The 24,436-nt window shown below is 36.7% G+C and overlaps 1 protein-coding gene across 2 annotated transcripts; it reads left to right on the top strand.

Moving 5' to 3' along the window:
* Window positions 1–23: 23 nt before the first annotated feature.
* On the top strand, window positions 24–24,388 carry dtx4b (deltex 4, E3 ubiquitin ligase b). 2 transcript variants are annotated; one of them, XM_067403864.1, is made up of 9 exons: window positions 24–320; window positions 529–743; window positions 8,427–9,489; window positions 14,648–14,709; window positions 14,820–14,981; window positions 16,692–16,753; window positions 18,045–18,365; window positions 18,584–18,673; window positions 22,645–24,388. In XM_067403864.1, coding segments are annotated over exons 1-9 (2,205 nt in total). In that variant the 5' UTR covers window positions 24–318; the 3' UTR covers window positions 22,873–24,388. The 2 variants fall into 2 exon arrangements, with proteins under 2 accessions (XP_067259965.1, XP_067259966.1); XM_067403865.1 differs by lacking the exons at window positions 24–320; window positions 529–743 and adding an exon at window positions 2,817–2,868.
* Window positions 24,389–24,436: the final 48 nt, after the last annotated feature.

Here is a 24,436-nt window from a genome sequence, read left to right as displayed (position 1 = left end):
GCTCATGTGTGATGATGGGGAGGTGTTGGGTGTCACTTTGTCAACTCAGTGCGCTGAACACAAAACCACGAGCGTTTCGCCAGAGATCATTTACTTGAAGTCTACATGATTTTCGATAAATCGCAACTCTTGCCGCAAATAACTATTAGGAAGGAGAAGAAGCACAACTTGCGCGACAGTCAACGCCGAATGAGTAAAAGAAAGAGGAATATCGGTCCGTTGACTGTTTGTTGACACTCGTAAGGAGTTGTTGCGACCAGCCATGGAAGTGATACGGAGATTTATTTCCTGATGCTGCGATAAGCGTTTTCTACATAAATGTGAGTGCACCTGAGTTTGTATGTTTATATATACACAGAGAACCAGACTAGAAAAGCTCAAAACAAGTCTTCGTGTGTCTCGATGTTTTACAGACCAGTCATTACAACATTACCGTGCTTTACATTAGCAAATCTGTCCTCCTGCGTTCACAAAACCGGTTGTTGAAATCAAGAGATGCGTACTTAGTTTTTTCTATTCTGCTTGTAGGGACACGATGTTACTGGCCTCCGCCGTGGTCGTCTGGGAATGGCTCAACGAGCACGGGCGCTGGCGGCCGTACAGCCCAGCCGTGTCTCACCACATAGAGGAGGTGATAAGAAGCGATCCCCGCGGCGGCAGCGTCGTTCTAGGCCAAACCGACAGCCGACTGTCGCCCTACATCGTCGATCTACACTCCATGCATCAGTTCAGACAGGATACCGGTAAGATGAAAATCAGAAGCGCATCATTCTTCATGTGGCAGGCCATTCTAACATTTATTCTTTACAACGAACTACTTTCTGTTTTATGGATTTGTCTATTATATTGCTTGCAAGTAGCCTAATAGTGACTAGTGTCTTAGAATGCCTTCATCAAGCATTCATTAATTAAGTTACTTATTACACTACTTATTCTTTTGCTGATAGTCACGATCCTAGCGTTGACACATACAAATACCATTGTTATATTTTAAAACTTATCAGCAAGTTTTTAAATTGAACTATAAATTAGGCATTCTGACTGAGTAGTCTTTGTATGTTGATTCAATAAGCAATTTCAACTAGTGAGGTAAGAAATGTTACTAATACACTAGTGTCTCATAAACTGGTACTAGTAAATCTGCAATAGATACTAGTAACTACTGAAATTACTAGTAAGCAGTGCTAATACCTAATGAACGAAACTGGAATAGAATCCAGCAACAGTTATAATACATAAGTCAAAACTGAACCACAGTTCCCCATGTAAATGTTGAAACTGGTTATGACTAACAATGGGAAAGTTGGTTGCCACTATTGGGATTATGAGTCGTAGCTAAGGAATGAGTGTTAATATGTCTTGGCGAAACTAAAGAAGATATTAGTCATTATTGGTTACTTAAAAACAAGTACTTGTAACAGAAAATGTTAGAACGAAATTGTTAAAACGTTTTGACACAGTTAAAGGATTAGTCCACTTTCAAATAGAATTTTCCTGATAATTTACTCACCCCCATGTCATCCAAGATGTATATGTCTTTCTTTCTTCAGATGAAAAGAAATTAAGGTTTTTGATGAAAACATTTCAGGATTATTCTCCTTATAGTGGACTTCAATGGACTCCAAATGGTTGAAGGTCAAAATTACAGTTTCAGTGCAGCTTCAAAGGGCTTTAAATGATACCAGATGAGAAATAAGGGTCTTATCTAGCGAAACGATCAGTCATTTTTGAAAAAAATACAACTGTATATACTTTGTATAAACAGATGATCGCCTTCCAAGTGGTTCCGCCAAAACCGCACTTTCGTATTCTTCAAAAAGCTTACGGCATATGTCCTACGCCTTCCTTATTCTACTTACGGAAAAAAATGAAACTGGCACCGCGTTCATTCCGTAAGTTGAATAGGGAAGGCATAGGACATACAGTGCAAGCTTTTTGAAGAATACGGAAAGCAGAAGCACATGCAAGGCGATCATTTGTGTTTATATAAAGCATATACAGTCTTTTTTTTTTTTTTAAATGACCGATCGTTTCGCTAGATAAGAGCCTTATTCCTCGTCTGGGATTGTGTAGAATGCTTTGAAGCTGCACTGAAACTGTAAATTTTGACCTTCAACCGTTTGGAGGCCATTGAAATCAACTATAAGGAGAAAAATCCTGGAATGTTTTCATCAAAAACCTTAATTTCTTTTCGACTGAAGAAAGAAAGACATGAACATCTTGGATGAAATGGGGGTAAGTAAATTATCAGGAAAATTTTATTTGAAAGTGGACTAATCCTTTAAGTGCCTCTCAGGTTTGGTTAAAGCAAATATACTGGAAAAAAAGGAAGTGGCGAATATATAATTTTAACATAAGATGTAATATGACTTCTAAGCACATCTATGCTTATAGTAAACATTCTCTTTCAGTCTGCATTTAGCGGTTTTGATGAAGTGTAGTTGTTCGCAACTTCAGTAAAATTTTAACACCCATCTACTTAATGTATGCACTCATTTGAGTTTAAACTATCAAAGTGTTACATTGAATTATGTCTACTTTCCGCCCAGGCAGCTGTTATTTTGGATGGTTTTACATTGGTGGCAAAAAGTATTTGAATATATAAGCCACAAATATAATGTCTTTCCATTAAATAGCAAAATATGAGACCAAGTGAAATTTTAACATAAACATACAATGTATGTTATACAATTTAATATAAAAATGTGGTTTTATTTCTCAAAAGTAAGACAGAAAGATTGCAAAACATCTAATGCAATGAAATTCCTACATGTCCAGATACTTTTTTGAGGCCACTGTATGACTGGACTACACAAATGGAGGCAGTGAGACCATAAAGGTGCAGAAAAAAAGACATGTCATGCTCTAGTAAGCACAGCTTGTTACAAAACTCCACCCTTGTGTTCTTATAAAATTTACAAAGAAAATGAGCTACTAGCACGTTATCTAGGTCTGTTAGCCTGGCCTTGTAACAATCACACAGTTTTAGCCCTATTTAAAGTATTTGAAGTCTGGTATGTAAGAGGACACTGATTAAAGTAACTCATAGCAAATTCTTGGGGCAAAGCTGCCTATTTATCCCCATGGATAAAGTGCATTGGTGTGAATAATGGTTTAGAGATACACACCCAGGCAGCTCCCAAAAATGATCTTTTTTCTAACACCCAAATCATTTTGAGACTCTGGAAATGTTTTGGAACCAGACATCCCTGACATGAGTTTAGTGACAGTCACAACCCTTATCGCTCTGTCAAGACTTGCCCTAAAAAACCTGCAAATAACTTGCTCAGATGCATTTACACAGAGAGTGAAGTTCCACAAAGCACTACCCATGGAAATGAGCACACTTCCAAGTGAAAGAACGAAACTGTAAAGATTGATTGAGGAGAAAAGGGGAGCGGTTGTTATTGTGCAACAGGCTAGTATGTAGTTTCATCAACTCTGGGCCCCTGGGGTGCTGTCAGTTACTCTGTTTTCCATTGCAGACTGGAGATTAGTATAACACACACACACACACACACAGAACAGGATTGTGTTTCTCCTCATCCAATGACTCTCACATGGTTAGGCTGAAGAGCTGGGGGAATGTTATAATTTCTTTCAGGCTGACCATTTTGTGAATCATTTCTGTTGGTATCACGCCCTCCTTCCCATAAACACACACACCAGTCAAAAGTTTGGAATAATTTAGATTTTTAAATGTTTTTGTAAGAAGTTTCTTACGCTCACCAAAGATACATTTATTTGCTCAAAAATACAGTAAAAACAACAATAGTGTTTAATATTATTACAATTATAAATAACTTTCTATGTTAATATTTTTAAAATGTAATCTATTTCTGTGTTGGCAAAGCTACATTTTCAGCATTATTACTCCATTCTTCAGTGTCACATGATCCTTCAGAAATCATTCTAATATGCGGATTTTGGTGCTTAGGAAACATTTCTTACTTCTTTCCTATCAGTGTTAAAACAGTTTTTTGCTGATGCTTTGATGAATAGAAAGTTTAAAAGAATAGCATTTGTTTGAAATAAGAAATCTTTTGTAACATAATACATTATATTACAATACATGTCTTTACTGTCATATTTTAATGCATACTTTCTGAAAAAAGTATTTTCTTTTTCTTTTCTTTTCTTTTCTTTTCTTTTCTTTTCTTTTCTTTTCTTTTCTTTTTCTTTTCTTTTCTTACCCCAAACGTTTGAATGGTGAATTATGGTTTCCAGAAAAATACAAAGCAGCAAAAACTGTTGACAACGTTGATAAATAATAAGAACTGCATCTTGAGCAGCAAATCAGCATATAAGAATGGTTTCTGAAGGATCATGTGACACTGAAGACTGGAGTAATTATGCTGAAAATACAGCTTTGGATCACAGGAATAAATTACAATTTAAAGTAGTGATTCTTGAAATAGAAAATGTTTCTATTAAATTATAGTAATACCACAGATAAATTGGTTACATTTTTACTATATTTTTAAATGCAGCCTTGGTGAGCTTAAGAGACTTCTTTCAAAAACATTAAAAAAAAATCTTAATTAGTCCAAAATTATTTGTGGTCGATCTTCACTGATTTTCAGTTCTGAAACACATTTTATAAATTGTTTATGGTCCCTATTTACAACACTTTCCCCCCCTTAGATTCATGCTTTAAGAAGCCTTTGTGTGCCTCATTTTTGCTTAAGCCCATTGGGGTATGGGACACCCACCCGTGGTGCGAGGTGACCCTGATCCTATCTGGGGGGCCCTCAAGGCATTATGAATGTAGTTCTTTTTTTGGTTAAATTTGTCTAGAGCACACTTTTTTTTACAGAGACTGTAAATGTGTTTACACTGAAATCATAGTCACAGTTAACAATGTATGTATCCTGTTTAATCAAATACTACAGAGGTGGGATAATCCACTAGATAAGACTCGTGTCAGAGGTTTTAATGGAATAATTTTGCATTTATAATTCATTGCATTTATTGTATCTATTAAATTCCTTTTTTTTTTTTTTTAAAGAAAGGGGAATAAAGTTTGAAAGAGGGAAGGGAAATGAAAATCGGGGCCATGATGGAGGCACAGAGCCAATGACAATGGAACAGATGGACAGTCTCTGTACACCTGCTGTATAGGGCTTTGTGACACTGCAAAGGTCCTGGGATCCTTAACCCAATGTCACAGTTTATGATCTGCTGAAGCACAGCCTTTTACTCCCACTCACATACTAGCACAAGCTTGCAAACTTAAGTGCAGGCAGTATGATTGGCATGTGAAAGTGGACATGGCCATCTGTTGCTGTGGCTGTAATGCTGAGAGGAGGCACATTATTATCTGGATTGAACTGAGACTGTAGTATTAAATAACAATTTCAGTGCATCACGATCAATACTGACAGATCCTGATGGAATCATTTACTTGATGTTAACTTGTTTGCTTTGCTAAGTTACCATTGTTTCTTACTGTATTCACGGAGACAAGACTGTCGTTTTCATTTTTTAAAGGTGCCGTAGAACGTCTTTTTAAAAGATGTAATATAAGGTGTCTCCTGAATGTGTCTGTGAAGTTTCAGCTCAAAATACCCCATAGATTTTTTTTAAAATTAATTATTTAACTGCCTATTTTGGGGCATCACTAAATATGCTCATGCTCCCCCTCCCCCGGAGCTCGCGCTTGCCTTAAACAGCATAAACAAAGTTCACACAGCTAATATAACCCTCAAAATGGATCTTTACAAAGTCTTCATCATGCATCATATCTAATCGCGTAAGTATGATATTTATTTGGATGTTTACATTTGATTCTGAATGAGTTTGATGGTGCTTCGTGGCTAAAGCTAACACACTGTTGGAGAGATTTATAAAGAATGAAGTTGTGTTTATGAATTATACAGACTGCACGTGTTTAAAAATGAAAATAACGAAAATAACGATGGTCTTGTCTCCGTGAATACAGTAATAAACAATGGTAACTTTAACCACATTTAACAGTACATTAGCAACATGCTAACGAAACATTTAGAAAGACAATTTACAAAAATCACTAAAAATATCAGGTAATCATGGATCATGTCAGTCATTATTGGTCCATCTGCCATTTTTTGCTATTGTTCTTGCTTGCTTACCTAGTCTGATGATTCAGCTGTGCACATTCAGACGTTAATACTGGCTTGTTTAATGCTTGAACATGAGCTGGCATATGCAAATATTGGGGGCGTACATATTAATGAGTCTGACTGTTACATAACAGTCTGTGTTATGTTGAGATTCGCCTGTTCTTCTGAGGTCTTTTAAACAAATGAGATTTATATAAGAAGGAGGAAACAATGGTGTTTGAGACTCACTGTATGTCATTTCCATGTACTGAACTCTTGTTATTTAACTATGGCAAGATAAATTAAATTTTTAATTCTGGGGCAACTTTAAGGCTCTTATGAGCGAAATTAAATAATGAACTTTTGTGACATAATTTTGAACAAAATCAGGGCAAAATGAAGTTCATTTTGTGGGTTTGAAACAGCTTGCCAAAAAACTTTCTGTAAAAGTTTGCTCCAACTGGTAAACCCCTTAGAATTACTATTGGTCCATGGTGATTACGCCATAAATAGATATGCTCTTCTTTGACATAAAAATTTCTTCTGTTCAGTGTGTTGGTCTTTGACACAGTAATGGTGGTTGATGAAAATTCAGCTTTGCCATCACAAGAGTAAATTTTTAATAAAAAGAGTAATTTTTAATAAAACTATTATATTCACTTGCCCCACACCACATTTTCTAAAAGCAGCCCCTGAGATTCATAATTTCAGTGTGCCTGCCTTTAAAAATATATGCTACTTGCATATGGTTAAATACCACATAATCCCATAATACACGTGTTTATCATTAGCTTGCCTGTATAATTCAGTGAAATGACTTCTCACAAGCAGCAAAAGAAAAAAGCATAGGCAAATAGTTATCTACAAATCTGTTATTAAAAGACATTACAATAGAGCTGAGAGGGCATGACTGTGATTGAGGCAAAGAGCTGGTAAAGTGAGTTCAGATACAATAAAGGATGATCAAAGCTGATGTCTTGCTTTACTCCACCTCATTTCTGGAATGTGCTTTATAAAGTTCCATAATGTCTGCAGAATCATGCACACATAAAGTATTTTGTACTATTTGAAGATCTAGTAGGTGTATGGGTGTTAAAAAGAGAACATGTCCTTTCACTTTTTTTATGGCTTCTAGAACTCCCAGTTCTCTTCTTATGCTAAAGTTCATGCCTCAGCGGGTCTTTTGTGCTCAGTGTTCAGTGCTCTTTGCTTAATGCTCAAATCTATTTATTCACATGTGTTTTTTCTTACTGTTTGTGTGTCCCAGCACTGTCATGAATTCCTAAATGTATTTTGTGCATTAGCTAAATGAATGTTGCGTGTTTGTCCCTGTTACTGCTTTAAATGGAAGAATTTTTGCTCTAAACACTCAACATCCTGATCTGATCAGTCTTACTGGAAAGAGTGTAAACCCATTTTCTGCTCTGATGAATGGGTTTAAATTCAAAGGATGCCCAAAGCACAACAATAGGCATTCAGTTGGTATAATAGAGGATTGAATGCTTACATTGGAGACATTTTGCCATTATCAATCCTGCTGTTCTCTCTTATAATACCAGTTGGGTGTCATTGATTTACAGTATTGTTCTGTTACTTATATTATGAAAGAAAGTAGAAGGCTACTGATGGTCAAATGAAAGTTAAGGCCCTGATGTACTTCAAGCGAAATCGAATAACAAACTGGTGTGATGTAATTTTGAACAAAGTCATGCCAAAATGAAGTTCATTTTGAGAGTTTGAAACTGCTTTATTATGGTAAACCCCTTCGAACTACCATTGGTCCATGGCTATTACTCAATAAGTAGGTGTGCTCTGGAGCTCCTCTTTCTTTGACATGGAAATTTCTTCTATTCGGTCCGTCGAGGTCAGACGTCTGTGAGTTAAAACATGAACACACTGGAGAGCTGTTTTATAGTAGAAATTGAAGCTGTTATTCTAACTGAAAGAGACACTGACATTGTTTTTTCATGTTACTGTTATTCTGCTTGCTGTAAAGTAATCTGTAAGTGCTATATAAATAAACGTGACGTGACTTGACTGAAGTGCCAAATTACAGAGCTAGTGCAAACATATCCAAATTGCTATGATCAATTTCTTTCATAACTATTTTGTTATTGAGAGAAAAAGTGTGCATTCCATATTTGTATGTTCACCTAAACACTGCTCCCAGCAGCATTTTTACTTCAAGAGATGAACAAAAAGAACTTTGCCGTGAGTAAATCAGGGCCTTTACATGCGTAACATGTTGACTGGCTGACTTTCTTGTAGGAAAACACTTTATTTAACATGTTCATTATATCCTGTGTTTTAATATTTGATTTAGAACCCTTTTGTTTACCTCCTCAGGTACGTTAAGACCAGTGCGACGGAGTTTCTATGACCCCACCTCAGCACCAGGCAAAGGTTGGATATGGGAGTGGGAAAATGACACAGGTTCCTGGACGGCCTATGACATGGAGGTGACCATTGCCTTGCAAGCGGCACGGGACCGACAGCAACCATGGCTGGACCTGACATCGTTGGGCTTTTGCTACTTTGTGGACTTCCAGACCATGACCCAGATTAACAGGCAAACACAGCGGCAGAGGCGCATCCAGAGACGCTCAGACATGGTTTACCCTCTAGTTACTGGGCCTCTGCCTAAAACTTCACAGGCTTGGGGTTCTGGCTCAGGGGCTGGAGGCATGGCTAGAGGAGTTACATCAGGTGGAGGGTCAAATGGGGCACTTCTTGGGGTAGGCGTTTCTGGTTCTACCCTGAGTAGAAAAGGAAGTGCAGTTTACCCAAGCGGGATGCTTACTGTTTCATCTCTTGCGCCACTTGGACAGCCCTGTGCCTGCCAGCAGTGCATGCTGGTGTTGAGTGTAAAGGCAAATGGCACTGCATCACAAACACTAGGACGTGCAACAAAGCCAAACAGTCCTAAATCCAGCTTTGGGACACTTCCATCCTCCTCTGCATCCATGTCTGTTTTAAACTCGTATTCTCATACACTACCACATGGCGCATCTTTAAAATGCTCGACCTCGGAAGAAGCAAAGAATTCTGCTGTTTTTGATCAGTCTTTGTCCCTTCTCACTTTGGGCACTGCCAATCTCTCAGTCTCCTCTAGCCGCCCAACGCCTTCATCTTTCCCCCCACCTCCAACTCTGCCATCATCGAATCAGCAGCCTTCATCCGCCCCAAACACATCATCTTCAGCAACATTTGTGCCAACAGCCATACTTGTTAACACATCAACAAGTCCAACACCATCCACCGTTATGACGTCATCTGCAACAATGTTGGCCTCCCAGCGCTCCGCTGCCTGTGCTGCCCCAATACCACCTCGTGCCAGTCTGGCAGGGCTCAGTCGGCCTGCTTTGCAGAGAATTGCTGTGGCACAGTCACGGGCCCTTATTGCCTCTGGGTAAGAAAAGGCATTTTTATTCATATACAATACCATTACAGTACCATCAGTAAGATTTTTTGAAAGAAATTAATACTTTGATTAAGGATAAATTTTTAAATTGATGGTTTCCACAAAAATGTTCAGTAGCACAACTGTTATAAACATGGATAATAAGAAATGTTACATATTAAGCATATTAGAATTGAATTCATATTGATTTCTGAATGATCATGTGACACTGAAGACTGGAGTAATGAAGCTGAAAATTCAGCTTTGCCATCACAGGAATAAATGGATTTAATATGTTCAAAAAGTTATTTTAAATTAAAATAATAATCTTCAAAAGTTCTTTCAAAAACATTAATAAAACCCCAAACTTTTGAACAGAAGTGTATTTTTAGGATATTATAACATCTAAAGGCTAGAACACAGCAAGCCGACTCCGACGAACTAGTGGCGACGAAAGCAAACTGCGGTGTTGGCTCAAGTCAGCAACGTCTGTGTCCAAAGTTGGCCTGACACATCAAACCGACGCTAAACAGCCGACGGCCAAGTAGCACATCCGTTCTGCGCCTGCGTGAGATGAAATGCCTTTCCGAACCAGCAGACAGCAGTAGCTGAACAGCCAATCAGAATGATCAGATGGCCCGACGGACAGACGAGCTCCAACGCCGATTCAACATTTCGAATCGGCCGAAAAAAAGCTGACGAGGACCAACTTCAGCAGACGGTGCGGAACACACTGAGAAAACTGCCCGACTTCCGACCGTCGGTTTGGTGTGTTCCTGCCTTTATAATTTTAACCAATTTTATATTTAGATGTATTACTTTTAGACTGAAGCCACAGTTAATTTTATTGCTGTTAATGACAAAATATAAATGCAACAATAATTATATTATATTATATTATATTATATTATATTATATTATATTATATTATATTATATTATTATGAAAGAATAAATAAACAGTTCATAATAAACAAATTGAACACTTTCTGGATGTTATCGGCATGTTCCACTAACAACCAGAAAGCGGACATTACTCTGATAGGAAACATTTGTGAATTTTTATGTGCATTTTGGGATATCACATAAAATAAAAAAAATAAAAAAAATAAGCTGAAAGGAAACGCCAAGATGCGCATAAATTCTAAAAAATGCGCATAAAAAATGAATGTGTTCAACTGAGACATGTCTAAAAAAAAAGACGTGACTTTGCAATGGGATGGCATACCTCGACCAACCAGCAGACCAATCTCTTTGCACACCATCTGAAATGCTGTTTTGGTTCAGTATAATTACCTCCCAGAACAGAATCTTAAATGACTGTGTTCCCAAACAGATAGCAAGTTAACATGACACCATTTATTGTGTTTCATCTGCGAGCTCTGAGGATTAATATATTATATATATGAATTAAGAACATAATTATTCAGTGGCTTCTCCTTCATCAACTTCCATTTTTCTTAGTGATATTTATCGCCAGTTTATCATTAAGTGAAGATTTTGTTCTCTTCAGCTCACTGGATTGAAACAGTGCTTTATTTGCAAATGTTTAATGCGAAGTTAAATTTCCAACTTTGGATGGAAACATAGCTAGTGTGTTCATGTTTTTCCCCCTCTTCTGTGTAGGAATGTGTTTCTCACGTTTCTCACACTGCTAAATCATCCATGTCTGCTCTGTTTGATGTCCATCTGGGGACAGAATGGTCTTATTCGTTCCATCCCCACCCCCTTTATGTCTGTAGCTGTTTCTGTGGCTTTTCCCGCAGCTCTCAGTGGTGATTTCGTGTTCACACTGGGTTTCTGCAGCAACCTTTGTTGACATGAAATGGGCTGGTCTGCATTAGCAACACAATGCTGTCTCACTAAAGCATTTGACATCGTAGAGTGTGTGTGCATGTCTATGTTAGGAAGGAGTTGGGGTAACGAGCAAAAGGTTTTGACATTGAATGTTGTAACAATTGTGTCCCAGTGTTTCCTGAAGCATTAGATGTGACTTTGGTGATGGGGGTTTGGGATGTAGCTAGGGCGGATTGAAGTTCTGGACGCCTTTAAGAATAACCAGTGATTAGATACAGCCAGAGGTAGAATTTAGATGTTGCATCTTAGTTTGATGATTATAATATAGTCTAGGTACAGTTTGTATTGATCAATATATTAATAAGCAAATACAAAAAAAAAAAAGAAAAAAAAGAAAACAACCTATCATCATGTCTGGTGCTCTTTGTAATGGAATGTTCTGTTTCAGACATAAAGCCATCTGGAGTCATAGAGCAGCAGTTGTTGAGTGTGTGTGTGTGTGTGTGTGTGTGTGTGTGTGTGTGTGTGTGTGTGTGTGTGTGTGTGTGTGTGTGTGTGTGTGTGTGTGTGTGTGTGTGTGTGTGTGTGTGTGTGTGTGTGAGAGAGAAAGAAAATAAAGAGACAAGTCTGTTGTATAGACAAGATCAAGGGTTCAGTGGAGGTCAAAAGCTTCCCTGTTGGCCTTACCCAAACAGCCATCCACCCTCCCATGTCTGATACTTCTGTTTTTCAATGGAAAACAAAACAGGCGTATAAATAAAAACTACTGCTGCAGTGTTGATGATTGGGTGAAATGCATTAGTAACCTGTCATGTCATCATTTTAAGCAAACCCTCAACAAGTCCTTCTTTTACCGCTTAACCACTTCAGCATATTTGGTTCAGTTTTCACTTTCGTGTGAAAAACATCATATGCTGCAAATAAAGTGTGCCTTAATCAGAACCTCCATTCAAGAGAAAAAAACGTGGCAATATACAATGGTGGTTTATTTTTCATTGCTATTGTGGTGTTGTTTATTACAGATATTCACCTGTCCCTAAAAGTCACACTGCAACTAGTCAACTGACATGTATCTTTTGCTGGCATCAGAACATTATTGTTATTTGAGTATCGGAAGGAAGAGAGCATGACAATAGGGATATGTAACCGTAAACGGAGGCATTGCTATTTAGGTCAGCTATGTACCTGTTACATTTGAAATTAAGCTATTCAAAAATGTTTCCAAATCACACATTTTGCTCTGTTATGCACAGACAAACAGGAAGGTTTTCGACCAGGGGGCTTCAACAAACTCCCTAGGGGGACTCAAGATGACTTACAGACACCCTGTGGTGAAAATCAAATTTTTAATGTTGTTTATATATCTACATGGTGTTTTTAATATGCTTTAAAGGGATAGTTCACCCAAAAATGAACATTTGATGTTTATCTACTTACCCCGAGGGCATCCAAGATGTAAGTGACTTTGTTTCTTCAGTAGAACACAAATGATGATTTTTATCTCCAATCGTTGCCATCTGTCAGTCGTATAATGCATGTCAATGGCAACACAATCAATAAGAGTCAAAAAAATTAACCTAGACAAATCCAAATTAAACCCTGCAGCTCATGATGGCACATCAATGTCCTAAGACACTAAATAATCGGTTTGTGTGAGAAACCAACAGTATATATATATTACTACAGCACTCGGTTAGTGAGGTCTGATCACGCTCTGACAACGGAAGTGATGTCTCGCACTTATACTTTATTGAGTGTCAGAGCGCAATCAGACCTCACTAACCGAGTGATGAACGCAGTTGGACATGGCATTGTTTTAGAGGCTGAGCTGCAGGGTTTAATTTGGATTTGTCTATGCTTAAAAAGATGGCAGCATCATTATTTTATTTTAACACAGAGGTTGGTAGGTCTATTAGTAAAATCTGTTGACTTTAACAATCTTTGTTTCATTATATGCCAACAATGACAGTTCAAAAATGGTAAAAAGCACTTCTTGTGTTTTTGTTTTTTTTTTTGCATCAAGTTTGCATGCCTGTAACTCAAGAAGTATTAAAGATATCTTAATATTCTTTTAGATTCTGGTTCTTAACAAACTTTCTTTTTGATATTTACATTTTAAAGGCCCTCAATGGTTCATTCCAGAGATATGGAGATCTTAATGCGGATCCATTAGTAAATTGGTAAAATGTACACATTTTCAGTGGTCAAAAACCAAATCTGGGTCACTTTGCATACAGCTTATACTTTTTTCTTTTAAAGAGGAGGTGCACACCCGAGTTCAGAAGACAGTGTTCACATGATCCAAATGTACCAAACTCTGATGTCAATTGAACCTGGGTGTGCACCAAAAGTGACAAAACAAGTGTTAAAATTGGCTAAAACAACTAAAAATCAAGATATTTCTCAGTATTTGGCCAACTTACCGTCCAGTAAATAAGAAGACAAGTGTGGGAAAACATTACAGACAAGACCATTGAGGGTTTGAAGAGGGAAGTAAAAGGGCTGTATATTAGAGTTGCTTTTTGTTTTTTGTTTTTTTGCCTTTTGTTATTTTGTTTCCCATTTTTCACACTGATTTGACCAAAAATGTGCTTATATAAGAGTAAAATAGTATTTTGATGCTTAGCCGAAAGTGTCAAATTGCACTTTCAGTTAAGTATCATATTACTGTTGATGTTGGAAGAAGAACAATGGTTTATGTGCATGCTAGTCGTTGAACAAGTACTTCACGTTGAACTTTTGAAATTTAATAGGTTGGCAGAAGATACTTGGTAATGAAGAAATTGGTAATGTCTGTGTTCTAGTTTTACACAACATTTAATAATCATCTTAGATCTCAGAAGTAAGTTCCGAGGAAGCAAACACTGAATTATGGTTGCCTCTACATGAGATTGTCACTACACTGTTAATGTGTCCAAAAGAATTCATGATAACGACACTATCGCCGTACCTATTGGAATTTTGGGGGAAAAAAGTTGTTAGTTGAAGTCATCTTTGACTCTTTATTTTGTGAAATATTAACAATAATATAACTATTTATTTTTTGGAATGGCTCTGTATATTGTGACACCTCTACATTTAATAAAATCTTCAAGTTCAAGAGGGAAAAATACTGCAGTTTTGAAGTTTTTGAAGTTTGTTCATTGTGTCCATTGCTTTTATGAAACAAATGGTTGTCAGTATGAAACAGAATCGATAAGCTTTTCTTTCATATTGTGAAGAAAATCTGTCTGTCAAATTACTTAATCTGTTGGTTTGGCTCTTTGGAAAGAGTTGCATTTTGGAAATGTAGGAGAACATTCTTTAAGGCAGAAGTCAGTGTGTTCATTGGACTTATAGTGTTATTTTGTTGTTGTGTTTTTCCCTCCTAGAGTACCGACAGTACCAGTGAAGAATCTTAATGGCTCCAGCCCTGTCCATCCGGCTTTAGCTGGTAGGAAAACAAGACACATTCTTAATACACTATCAGAAATTGTTTAAAATAAAAATGATAAATGACATGTTGCAATTTTTTTTAAATATATGCATTATGATGCATTGCAGGTATTACTGGTATTCTGATGAGTGCAGCAGGACTACCTGTATGTTTGACCCGTCCACCAAAACTGGTTCTGCATCCTCCACCTGTCAGCAAGAGCGACATCAGACCAATTCCTGGCATTGGGCACTGTTGCCGCAAGACCACCAAAAAACAAGCCCGCAAAGGTGAAGAATCTATGTACTTATAGACTTTTTTTTTTTTTTTTTTTTACAGATAAATACATTGTACTGCAGAAGTTTGTTTCTGAAAGCTGGTATTGAGGAAGCAAGGACCAAAATCCCTAAGGAAGTTTGCGTGCACCTTTTTAATCCATGCCACAAAACATTCAGGCTGTTCTGTTGGCAAAAGTGGTCTTGATTAGTATGACAGATTTAGGCTTGAGGCAACCACTGAAATGCAACAGTCACCAATCACTACCAGCTGTTCCCATCAATTGTCATTCAGCAGATTTATTCACACAACAAATTTGAAATCTCATATTGCATACACTGCAAAAATGCTTTTCTTACTTAAGAGTTTTTGTCTTGTTTCCAGTCCAAATATCAGAAAATTCTTAAAGGTCCCGTTCTTCTTGATCCCATGTTTCAAACTTTAGTTAGTGTGTAATGTTGTTGTTAGAGTATAAATAAAATCTGTAAAATTTTAAAGCTCAAAGTTCAATGCCAAGCAAGATATTTTATTTAACAGAAGTTGCCTACATCGAACGGCCAGTTTGGACTACATCCCTCTACTTCCTTCTTTAATGACGTCACTAAAACAGCTTTTTGACTAACCTCCGCCCACAGGAATACACAAAAAAGGGGGCGTGGTCTTGTTGCGCTCCGAGTGAGAAGAGCAAGAGTTGCGTTTGTACAGTGTGTTTGTCACCATGTCGTCGAAACGGTGTTATTTTCATCCCACAGTCCAATCACCTTTGTTTGGCCTTTCCAGGGACGCTGTACTTAGAGATCAATGGTTACAATTTATGTTTAACTCGGTTCCCGAAAATTATAATTGTGGTATCCTTACTGCAATAGTTAATGTTGGACTACAGTGCACATAATGGCCACAAGAGGGGACTATGTTTATGTATATGGCTGTTTTCCGTATGAGGTACTCTTCTGAGTGAGTGCTAACGTTGTACATTCTCTGTCGCTGCTTGTGGAGATTAAAGAGTTCAGTCTCTCGGGAATTATTGTCTTTTGTGTTCATTCGGCACAACACCACAATAATCCACATGTAAAACTATGTGCAGCACACGTTATGGTAAGAGGCGTGACCTTTCCGGGCAAGGTGCGCACTCTATGGCTCTGGGTGCGCTAAGCTGCTGTCGAATCACAACACAGGAACCGCTGGCGCAATCAGAACTCGTTACGTATTTCTGAAGGAGGGACTTCATAGAACAAGGAAGTCATCAGCCCGTTTTTATGACAGTGGAAACAGTGGTATACAGATAAGTAAATTATGTGAAAAATACTGTTTTTTTACACGCGAAACATGAACACATGTTATATTGCACACTAAAAACACAATCAAAGCTTCAAAAAACCACGAAAAACGGGACCTTTAAATTAAGAAGCATTTTAGACAAGAAAAAATTTTCTTGTTTTCAGTCAAAATATGAATTTTTCCTTAAAACAAGCAAAATAATCTGCCAGTGGGGTAAGGAAAATAATGTTATTTCAAACCGAAAACAATGCAGATTATTTAGCTTGTTTTAAGGAAAAACTCACTTATTTTGACTTATTTTTTTCTGAATTTTTTACTTGTCTAGAAAATGCATCTTAATTTAAGAATTTTTTTATATTTAGACTGGAAATGACAAAAAATCAAAGTAAGAAAAGCTTTTTTTTTTTTTTTTGCAGTGTTCTAAACATAAGTGATTTGTTTTCCAGGTAAAACACCAGAAGAAGTGGTAAAAAGGTACTTACAGAAGGTCAGGAATCCACCAGAAGAAGTAAGACATACTTATTATTTTATGTCATTAATCTCTACATGATCTAATCCTCTTCTGTAACTGTTTTTGGCTTCAGACCTAGATGGTATCTCAGTTGGCAGCAAAGGTTGCATACAGGACAGATAATACCGTAGATCTGGAAAACATGTAGAGACAGGAAAAGTTAGCGCCTTTTCCAAAGGCACATCAATTTCTCTCAAAACATTTCTCTCAAATCATACAAAATAAACATGAAATTCTGTGTGTGCGCGCACACATATAAGTGCATACTGTGCATACACATATACTGCATACATGTATAAATGCACTACTGTAACAATAAGTGTTTTTCTTTAAATTAAGAATTGTAATGTGCAATATAATTCCACAGTATTTTGGTGCAAATTCATTAGTCATACTTTGATAAATAAAAATATTTAACACCAAAGTGTTGTTAAATTGAACAAAACCTCACAGGTTTAATCATTCTAAATATCACCAGATAACAAATTCTAATAAAAACTATGTATATGCAACCTTATCCAGATACATACAGTACACTCACGTTAAGCAGAATGTACTTCATAGCTAAACTCAACTTCTTGATTGTTATATTGTCGAAACATGTAAACTATATTATAGTAAACTATATATATATATTTTATCCGACTTTATCTTCATACACACATAAAGCAATATATTGTGTACTGTATAGCAAATCTCAACTGCTTAATTGCTTGTGTCTTTGCAAAATGTTACTATATTATTGTCCAGCTCTTATATAAAGGTGGTTATATATATTAGTTATATGTCCAGCTTTATCTGCATACACACATACAGTGTACTCGCGTAGGGCTATATGGCAATTCTCAATTGCTTGATTGCTTGTATCGTCACAAAATATAAACTATACTCTTGCCCAACTCTAATCTAAATGGGATTATATTTTCTGAACTATGCAAGTTTAAAAAAAAAAAATAGAAAAAAAAAATATATATATATATATGACCCAGACTACATTAGATACCAGGATAAACATTTTTTGTTCTGATTACAATGCCTTTTGTGTGGTGATTTGTTGGTTACCAAAATCATAAAACCATTGAAATTCAAGAGACATTTAGAAACCAAACACCACTGGCTGGATATAAAATGTCACATCTTATTGGCTAAAGGAGCATGTAAAAAAAAAAACATTAATGTAAACTAATAAAATCCATTTCTTAACCTTGTCTTAACCTTTCTCAACCATTTCTTATGTCTGCGTGTTGGCTAATGGCATGTTATTTCAGCATTGTGTATTTTATTTCAGGATTGCACTATCTGTATGGAGGCTCTGGGGGGGCCCTCAGGGTATAAGGGTCCAGGTGTAGCGAATGGTTCACGTGCAGAGTCGGTCGGACGACTAGCGCAATGTGGGCATCTTTATCACCTACAGTGCCTAGTGGCCATGTACAACAATGGCAACAAAGATGGCAGTCTGCAGTGTCCAACATGCAAGACAATATATGGAGTAAAAACAGGCAACCAGCCGCCTGGTAAGATGGAGTACCATGTCATCCCACACTCACTTCCAGGACACCCAGACTGCAAAACCATTCGCATCATCTACAACATACCGCCCGGGATACAGGTATAACTAAACCATATTTTGAATATAATATAATAGAATATAATATAATTTTAATATACAGGAAATAAATTATATGAATATTATTTCTTATATATAAAGTTATATTCAAAAAAGTTAGATTGTAGTCCATTTTCAGAGCATCTTGGTTGCATTTAAACTTGGCCTACACGCAATCATTATCATATTAATAAAATATCTTCTCTATTGTCTCTCTCAAGGGTCCTGAGCATCCAAATCCACAGAAGCCTTTCACTGCACGAGGATTTCCCCGTCATTGTTATCTCCCAGACAATGAAAAAGGACGCAAGGTAAGTCCTACCAACCATATAGTGCATATGAAAAAAACTTAACCTCCTAAAAAGTTTGGGGTTGGTAAGATTTTTTTTAAATGTTTTCTTTTTTTTTCTTTTTTTTTTATGAATTCCTTTAAAAGAAATCTTACTGACTCAAATTTTTCATAGTTTGTGTACTTTTTTTTCTTCTTTTTTTAAATGTCACTGAACTATATGGAATTGTTTTTCCGTTACTGGTCAACTGAAATAAACTGGAAACATCTCTATATAAACATGTCATCCCCTTGGAATTATAACTGCATTCTGAGCAGTTTTGAGATTCAAAGCTTCAAAGTTTTTGCATTGCATACAACTTTGTAGATAGAACCTTTTTATATTGATTTCTAAATAAAAAGTCCCAAAATGTACACAAAATAAAAAAATAAAAAACATAATGTAAATAAGTTGTCATAGAATAAGAATATGTGAATAACTCAATTTTGACAAAAATGTCAGATAGATCCTTATAATTCCAAGGGGATGATACTGTGAAATATTGTGTGGATGTGAAATGTATTATTAGTACTTATTTTATTTAACCCTTTAATATGACATCTTTATCATTATTTGGTGCAGCCAAGTCACACACAGTTTCTCCCATCTCAAGTTAATCTTAAATATAGAGTAGTATTTCAACTTTCATATCTCCGAAAAGTCTTTAGTCATATTTATAAAAGATACATGCACTGTACCGAGTCTTTCAGAAAAAAGCAGAGCTCCTGGAGGCGTGCCTGCCGTGGGCAGAGCTAAAGTGTCACGAGCGCATGCAAGCTGCGACATCATTATAAATAAAAAGGAAACAAAAACATTCATGTTGTTTACATTATATGCACTTGCACGCCGATTGCCAACAAAACACAGACATCTGATTTACTCAGAGATTTCTGTTTTACTCACCACCTGTGAACTGTAAATCCAGCGCCGAACTAGGACTTGTTTACAAAGCATTCATCACTGAAATTCCGGGAACAAACAAACATACAGTGGGTACGGAAAGTATTCAGACCCCCTTAAATTTTTCACTCTTTGTTATATTGCAGCCATTTGCTAAAATCATTTCAGTTAATTTTTTTTCCTCAGTAATGTACACACAGCACCCCATATTGACAGAAAACACAGAATTGTTGACATTTTTTCAGATTTATTAAAAAAGAAAAACTGAAATATCACATGGTCCTCAAGTATTCAGACCCTTTGCTCAGTATTTAGTAGAAGCACCCTTTTGATCTAATACAGCCACGAGTCTTTTCCGGAAAGATGCAACAAGTTTTTCACACCTGGATTTGGGGATCCTCTGCCATTCCTCCTTGCAGATCCTCTCCAGTTCTGTCAGGTTGGATGGTAAACGTTGGTGGACAGCTATTTTTAGGTTTCTACAGCAATGCTCAATTGGGTTTAAGTCAGGGCTCTGGCTGGGCCATTCAACAACAGTCACGGAGTTGTTGTGAAGCCACTCCTTCATTATTTTAGCTGTGTGCTTAGGGTCATTGTCTTGTTGGAAGGTAAACCTTCGGCCCAGTCTGAGGTCCTGAGCACTCTGGAGAAGGTTTTCGTCCAGGATATCCCTGTACTTGGCCGCATTCATCTTTCCCTCGGTTGCAACCAGCCATCCTGTCCCTGCAGCCGAAAAAAAAAAAACCCACAGCATGATGCTGCCACCACCATGCTTCACTGTTGGGACTGTATTGGACAGGTGATGAACAGTGCCTGGTTTTCTCCACCCATACCGCTTAGAATTAAGGCCAAAAAGTTCTATCTTGGTCTCATCAGACCAGAGAATCTTATTTCTCACCATCTTGGAGTCCTTCCGGTGTTTATTTGCAAACTCCATGCAGGCTTTCATGTGTCTTGCACTGAGGAGAGGCTTCCGTCGGGCCACTCTGTCATAAAGCCCCGACTGGTGGAGGGCTGCAGTGATGGTTGACTTTCTACAACTTTCTCCCATCTCCCGACTGCATCTCTGGAGCTCAGCCACAGTGATCTTTGGGTTCTTCTTTACCTCTCTCACCAAGGCTTTTCTCCCCCGATAGCTCAGTTTGGCTGGACAGCCAGCTCTAGGAAGGGTTCTGGTCGTCCCAAACGTCTTCCATTTAAGGACTATGGAGGCCACTGTGCTCTTAGGAACCTTAAATGCAGCAGAAATTTTTTTGTAACCTTGGCCAGATCTGTGCCTTGCCACTGTCTATGAGCTCTTCAGGCAGTTCCTTTGACCTCATGATTCTCATTTGCCCTGACATGCACGGTGAGCTGTAAGGTCTTATATAGACAGGAGTGTGGCTTTCCTAATCAAGTCCGAATCAGTATAATCAAACACAGCTGAACTCAAATGAAGGTGCAGAACCATCTCAAGGATGATCAGAAGAAATGGCCAGCACCTGAGTTAAATACATGAGTGTCACAGCAAAGAGTCTGAATACTTAGGACCATGTGATATTTCAGTTTTTCTTTTTTAATAAATCTACAAATATGTCAACAATTCTGTGTTTTTTCTGTCAATATGGGGTGCTGTGTGTACATTAATGAGGAAAAAAATTAACTTAAATGATTTTAGCAAATGGCTGCAATATAACAAAGAGAGAAAAATTTAAGGGGGTCTGAATACTTTCCGTACTCACTGTACGTGCACAACTGTACTACCATAATAAAATTGACTGATATTCAAGGGTGTAAAATACTGTAATTTCTTTCTTACTTTGCAATCTAATGGATATTTTTCTTAAATGAGACTGATGATGTATGCAGCATTCAAAGGGTGCAGCCCCTACAGCCATTGTTGAAAAATCTCTTGGCTTCCGTCACCCGAACGAAGCGCGTTGATGGTTGTGCTCTTGCTCGTGCTCTGGGTGATGTGTGTGTGCACGCTTATCAGGGAGAAGTGCCTATACAAGGAATTCTGCCCTTTATTACGTGATAAAGGACCATACTAGAAAAAAATTGGCGAAACATGTCCACAACCGGAAGTTGTATATTTAGTTTTTAGTACGAAAATGAAACTTTAGATACTGTCAAATTACATCATTTATTATTATTTTTAAATGTAAGGGATAACCATTTAAACTAAATTGTTACACCTTTTGCGGGTCCGTTTCGACCTGGAAGTGAACTGTGGCTTTACACATTTAATTATGACAAATTAAATGACATTGAATTAATGTCTGTTTGTAGATCAGAAATTCATAGACTAAATAGTCTAAATTTGAAAAATGAAAGAGGGTTTGAAAAAGGAGAGGTCCATATTTTACTCTGCTGCCACCTATTGATGAACCACTGCAGCATGAAAAAGAGATTAAGAATGTATGTCATCTATTTTTATGCAAATAAAATGAATATATTTTGTTTGGAAACATTTCATAATATTAATGTTGTTTTGTTAGAACAACAATGTGTAGTTTTCATAAATTTAGACTGTTTTGAGCAGTCATGAGTTTTATTTTCAAAGGAATTTATTAAAATCCATTGAAGTCAATAGATTTCTTACTGGTAATTCTCATATGTCCTTGTAAATTTATTATAATGATATATTCAAATACAATTTCTCATAAATATTGATAAAACAAATGTGTTCTTGCATCACCCTTGTTTTTGCTGTAGTTCTTGTAAAATTTTGTATTTAATTTTTTTTTATCTTTTTATATTAATAAAAAGGGGGTAAATATAGTAACAGCATGGTAAAAACATGGCAACATTCAAAAACATCCATTTACTCAATGAGAAGCTACTGATCAGAAACATATTTTTAGTAGAAAAACATTTTTCATTAGCATTTTTTTAATGCATTGCAAGGGTTAAGGTTACTTTTATTAGTATTGCAAAAATTAGTATTGCAATGTTTTATTGATGTTAAACCAAATGGCACCAAAAACGGCCTTAGAACACTTTAAGATTTAATCTAGTTTTAATTATTATTGAAGGTTTCCAATTATATCAATATGTTGTCCGGTTCTTAGGTCTTAAGGCTTTTGTTGGTGGCGTGGGACCGACGGCTGATTTTCTCAGTGGGAACCTCCAGCACCACAGGAGAATCAGACACTGTCATCTGGAATGAGGTCCATCACAAGACAGAGTTTGGCTCCAATCTTACTGGACATGGCTTTCCAGATTCTGGCTATCTCGACAATGTGCTGGTGGAGCTTAAAGCCCAGGGCATCACTGAAGACGAGGAACAGCAGCTGTGAGAAATGATGGTACTAGATGTGCATTTGAAATAGGAAGCGCAGAAATATGTGTGATTTAAATATGAAAATAACTAATGTGACCAACTGGTACAGATAACTGTGTGAATTAGCACAAGTCTGTGTTTATTCTATAATCTCAATACGAAGTACTTGGGCATGAAGTAACACAACTAAGATGATATTTGGTTAAAGGTGAAAGATAGGTTTGAAGGAAAAAGGAAAGAAAGGAATGTGTGAAAAGCAAGAATGAGAGGTGGAGGGGACTCATGTCGTAGAAAACCAAGGGAATTGAAAGAATAAGAAAATGCTAGTTAATGAAGCAGCAGAGATGTTTTATATGCTTAAGTTATGTTGTAGTGTGAGTTTGTGTAAGTTGTGTAAAACAGTCAACTCTTGTACCTCTAACTGGAAGCTGTTTACTAAAACTGAGAAGTATAGTTTGCATATGAATGCTTGTATTATAATTTGTATTTTCATACATCATTCCATGTATTCAAAATTTATTGAGAACTTATTATTATTTTTGTAAGGGTCAAAATAGAGCAGCAGTTTTAATATCAAATTGATTTCAAAATGAGTTTTATTGAAACATTGAATTATGCTGGTTTATACTGTATGAAGCATGAGCACCCCAACTAATTGTTCTTCTTCAGATAATATAACAGTACTTGACATGATCATTGAGGAAAAATATGTCCAATGCATCTAATAGTTATACATTATGAAATCTCACCTTTTCAAGGTACAGAAAACACATTTGGTGGTTTAAGCTAAAAGTGCTGCTTCACTACGAGTACAGCATTAAATATGTTCAGCCTTAATACAGAAGAATAAGCAAATGAATTAAGATTGAGCTGGATACAGTGAAATGACAGAAGAATAGCAAGCACTTCATAGGATAGATGGGTAGAGAGATAGTTTAAACTTTAATGATCCCCAGGGGTCAGTTTAGTAATCGTTTGCCAAAATGAATTTTGCAAACTCAAGGATTTTGTATAAAATATGATTTAGCTCTTTTTAACTGTCCTTGTACTGTTTTTAGGCCAGTCTGTATGTTAGGTCATTTATTGACCTGTTTTATAATGATTCACTTCTAATGACCTAAAGAACGTGCCATTGTTTGGCATGAATGTATCTGTGCATGTGGATACTTGCGTGTGTGAGCCCATGCATCATGTGTATGCTTGATTAAACATAAGAGTGTATGCCATGCATTCACCACCCAGAGGTACAAAGTGTTTCTCATCTGTTTAATGTTCTTCATGTATTTCTCTTTTATATTGATGTTTTCTTCTATTTTCCTAGTTTACTATATTTTAAGAATGTTTCATATTGAGAATTTTTACACTTAAAGATGAGCCTCAACTGTTTTTGGTTTCTTTTTGCCTGCCTACAACAATAAATGCCATTTTTGTTCACATGAATTGTAGAGTTTTCTCAAGTTGTGAAAAAAATAATGTGAAGTGTTTGTAATCTGATAAAACCCAGCAACCTCTCCTTGCATTAAAGGGATAGTTCACCCAAAAATGAAATTCTGTCATCATTTACTCTACCTCATGTCATT

Source organism: Chanodichthys erythropterus, chromosome 12, assembly GCF_024489055.1.
Source record: "Chanodichthys erythropterus isolate Z2021 chromosome 12, ASM2448905v1, whole genome shotgun sequence".
NCBI classification, from domain to species: domain Eukaryota; kingdom Metazoa; phylum Chordata; class Actinopteri; order Cypriniformes; family Xenocyprididae; genus Chanodichthys; species Chanodichthys erythropterus.
This window is presented reverse-complemented; position numbering and strand designations above follow the sequence as displayed.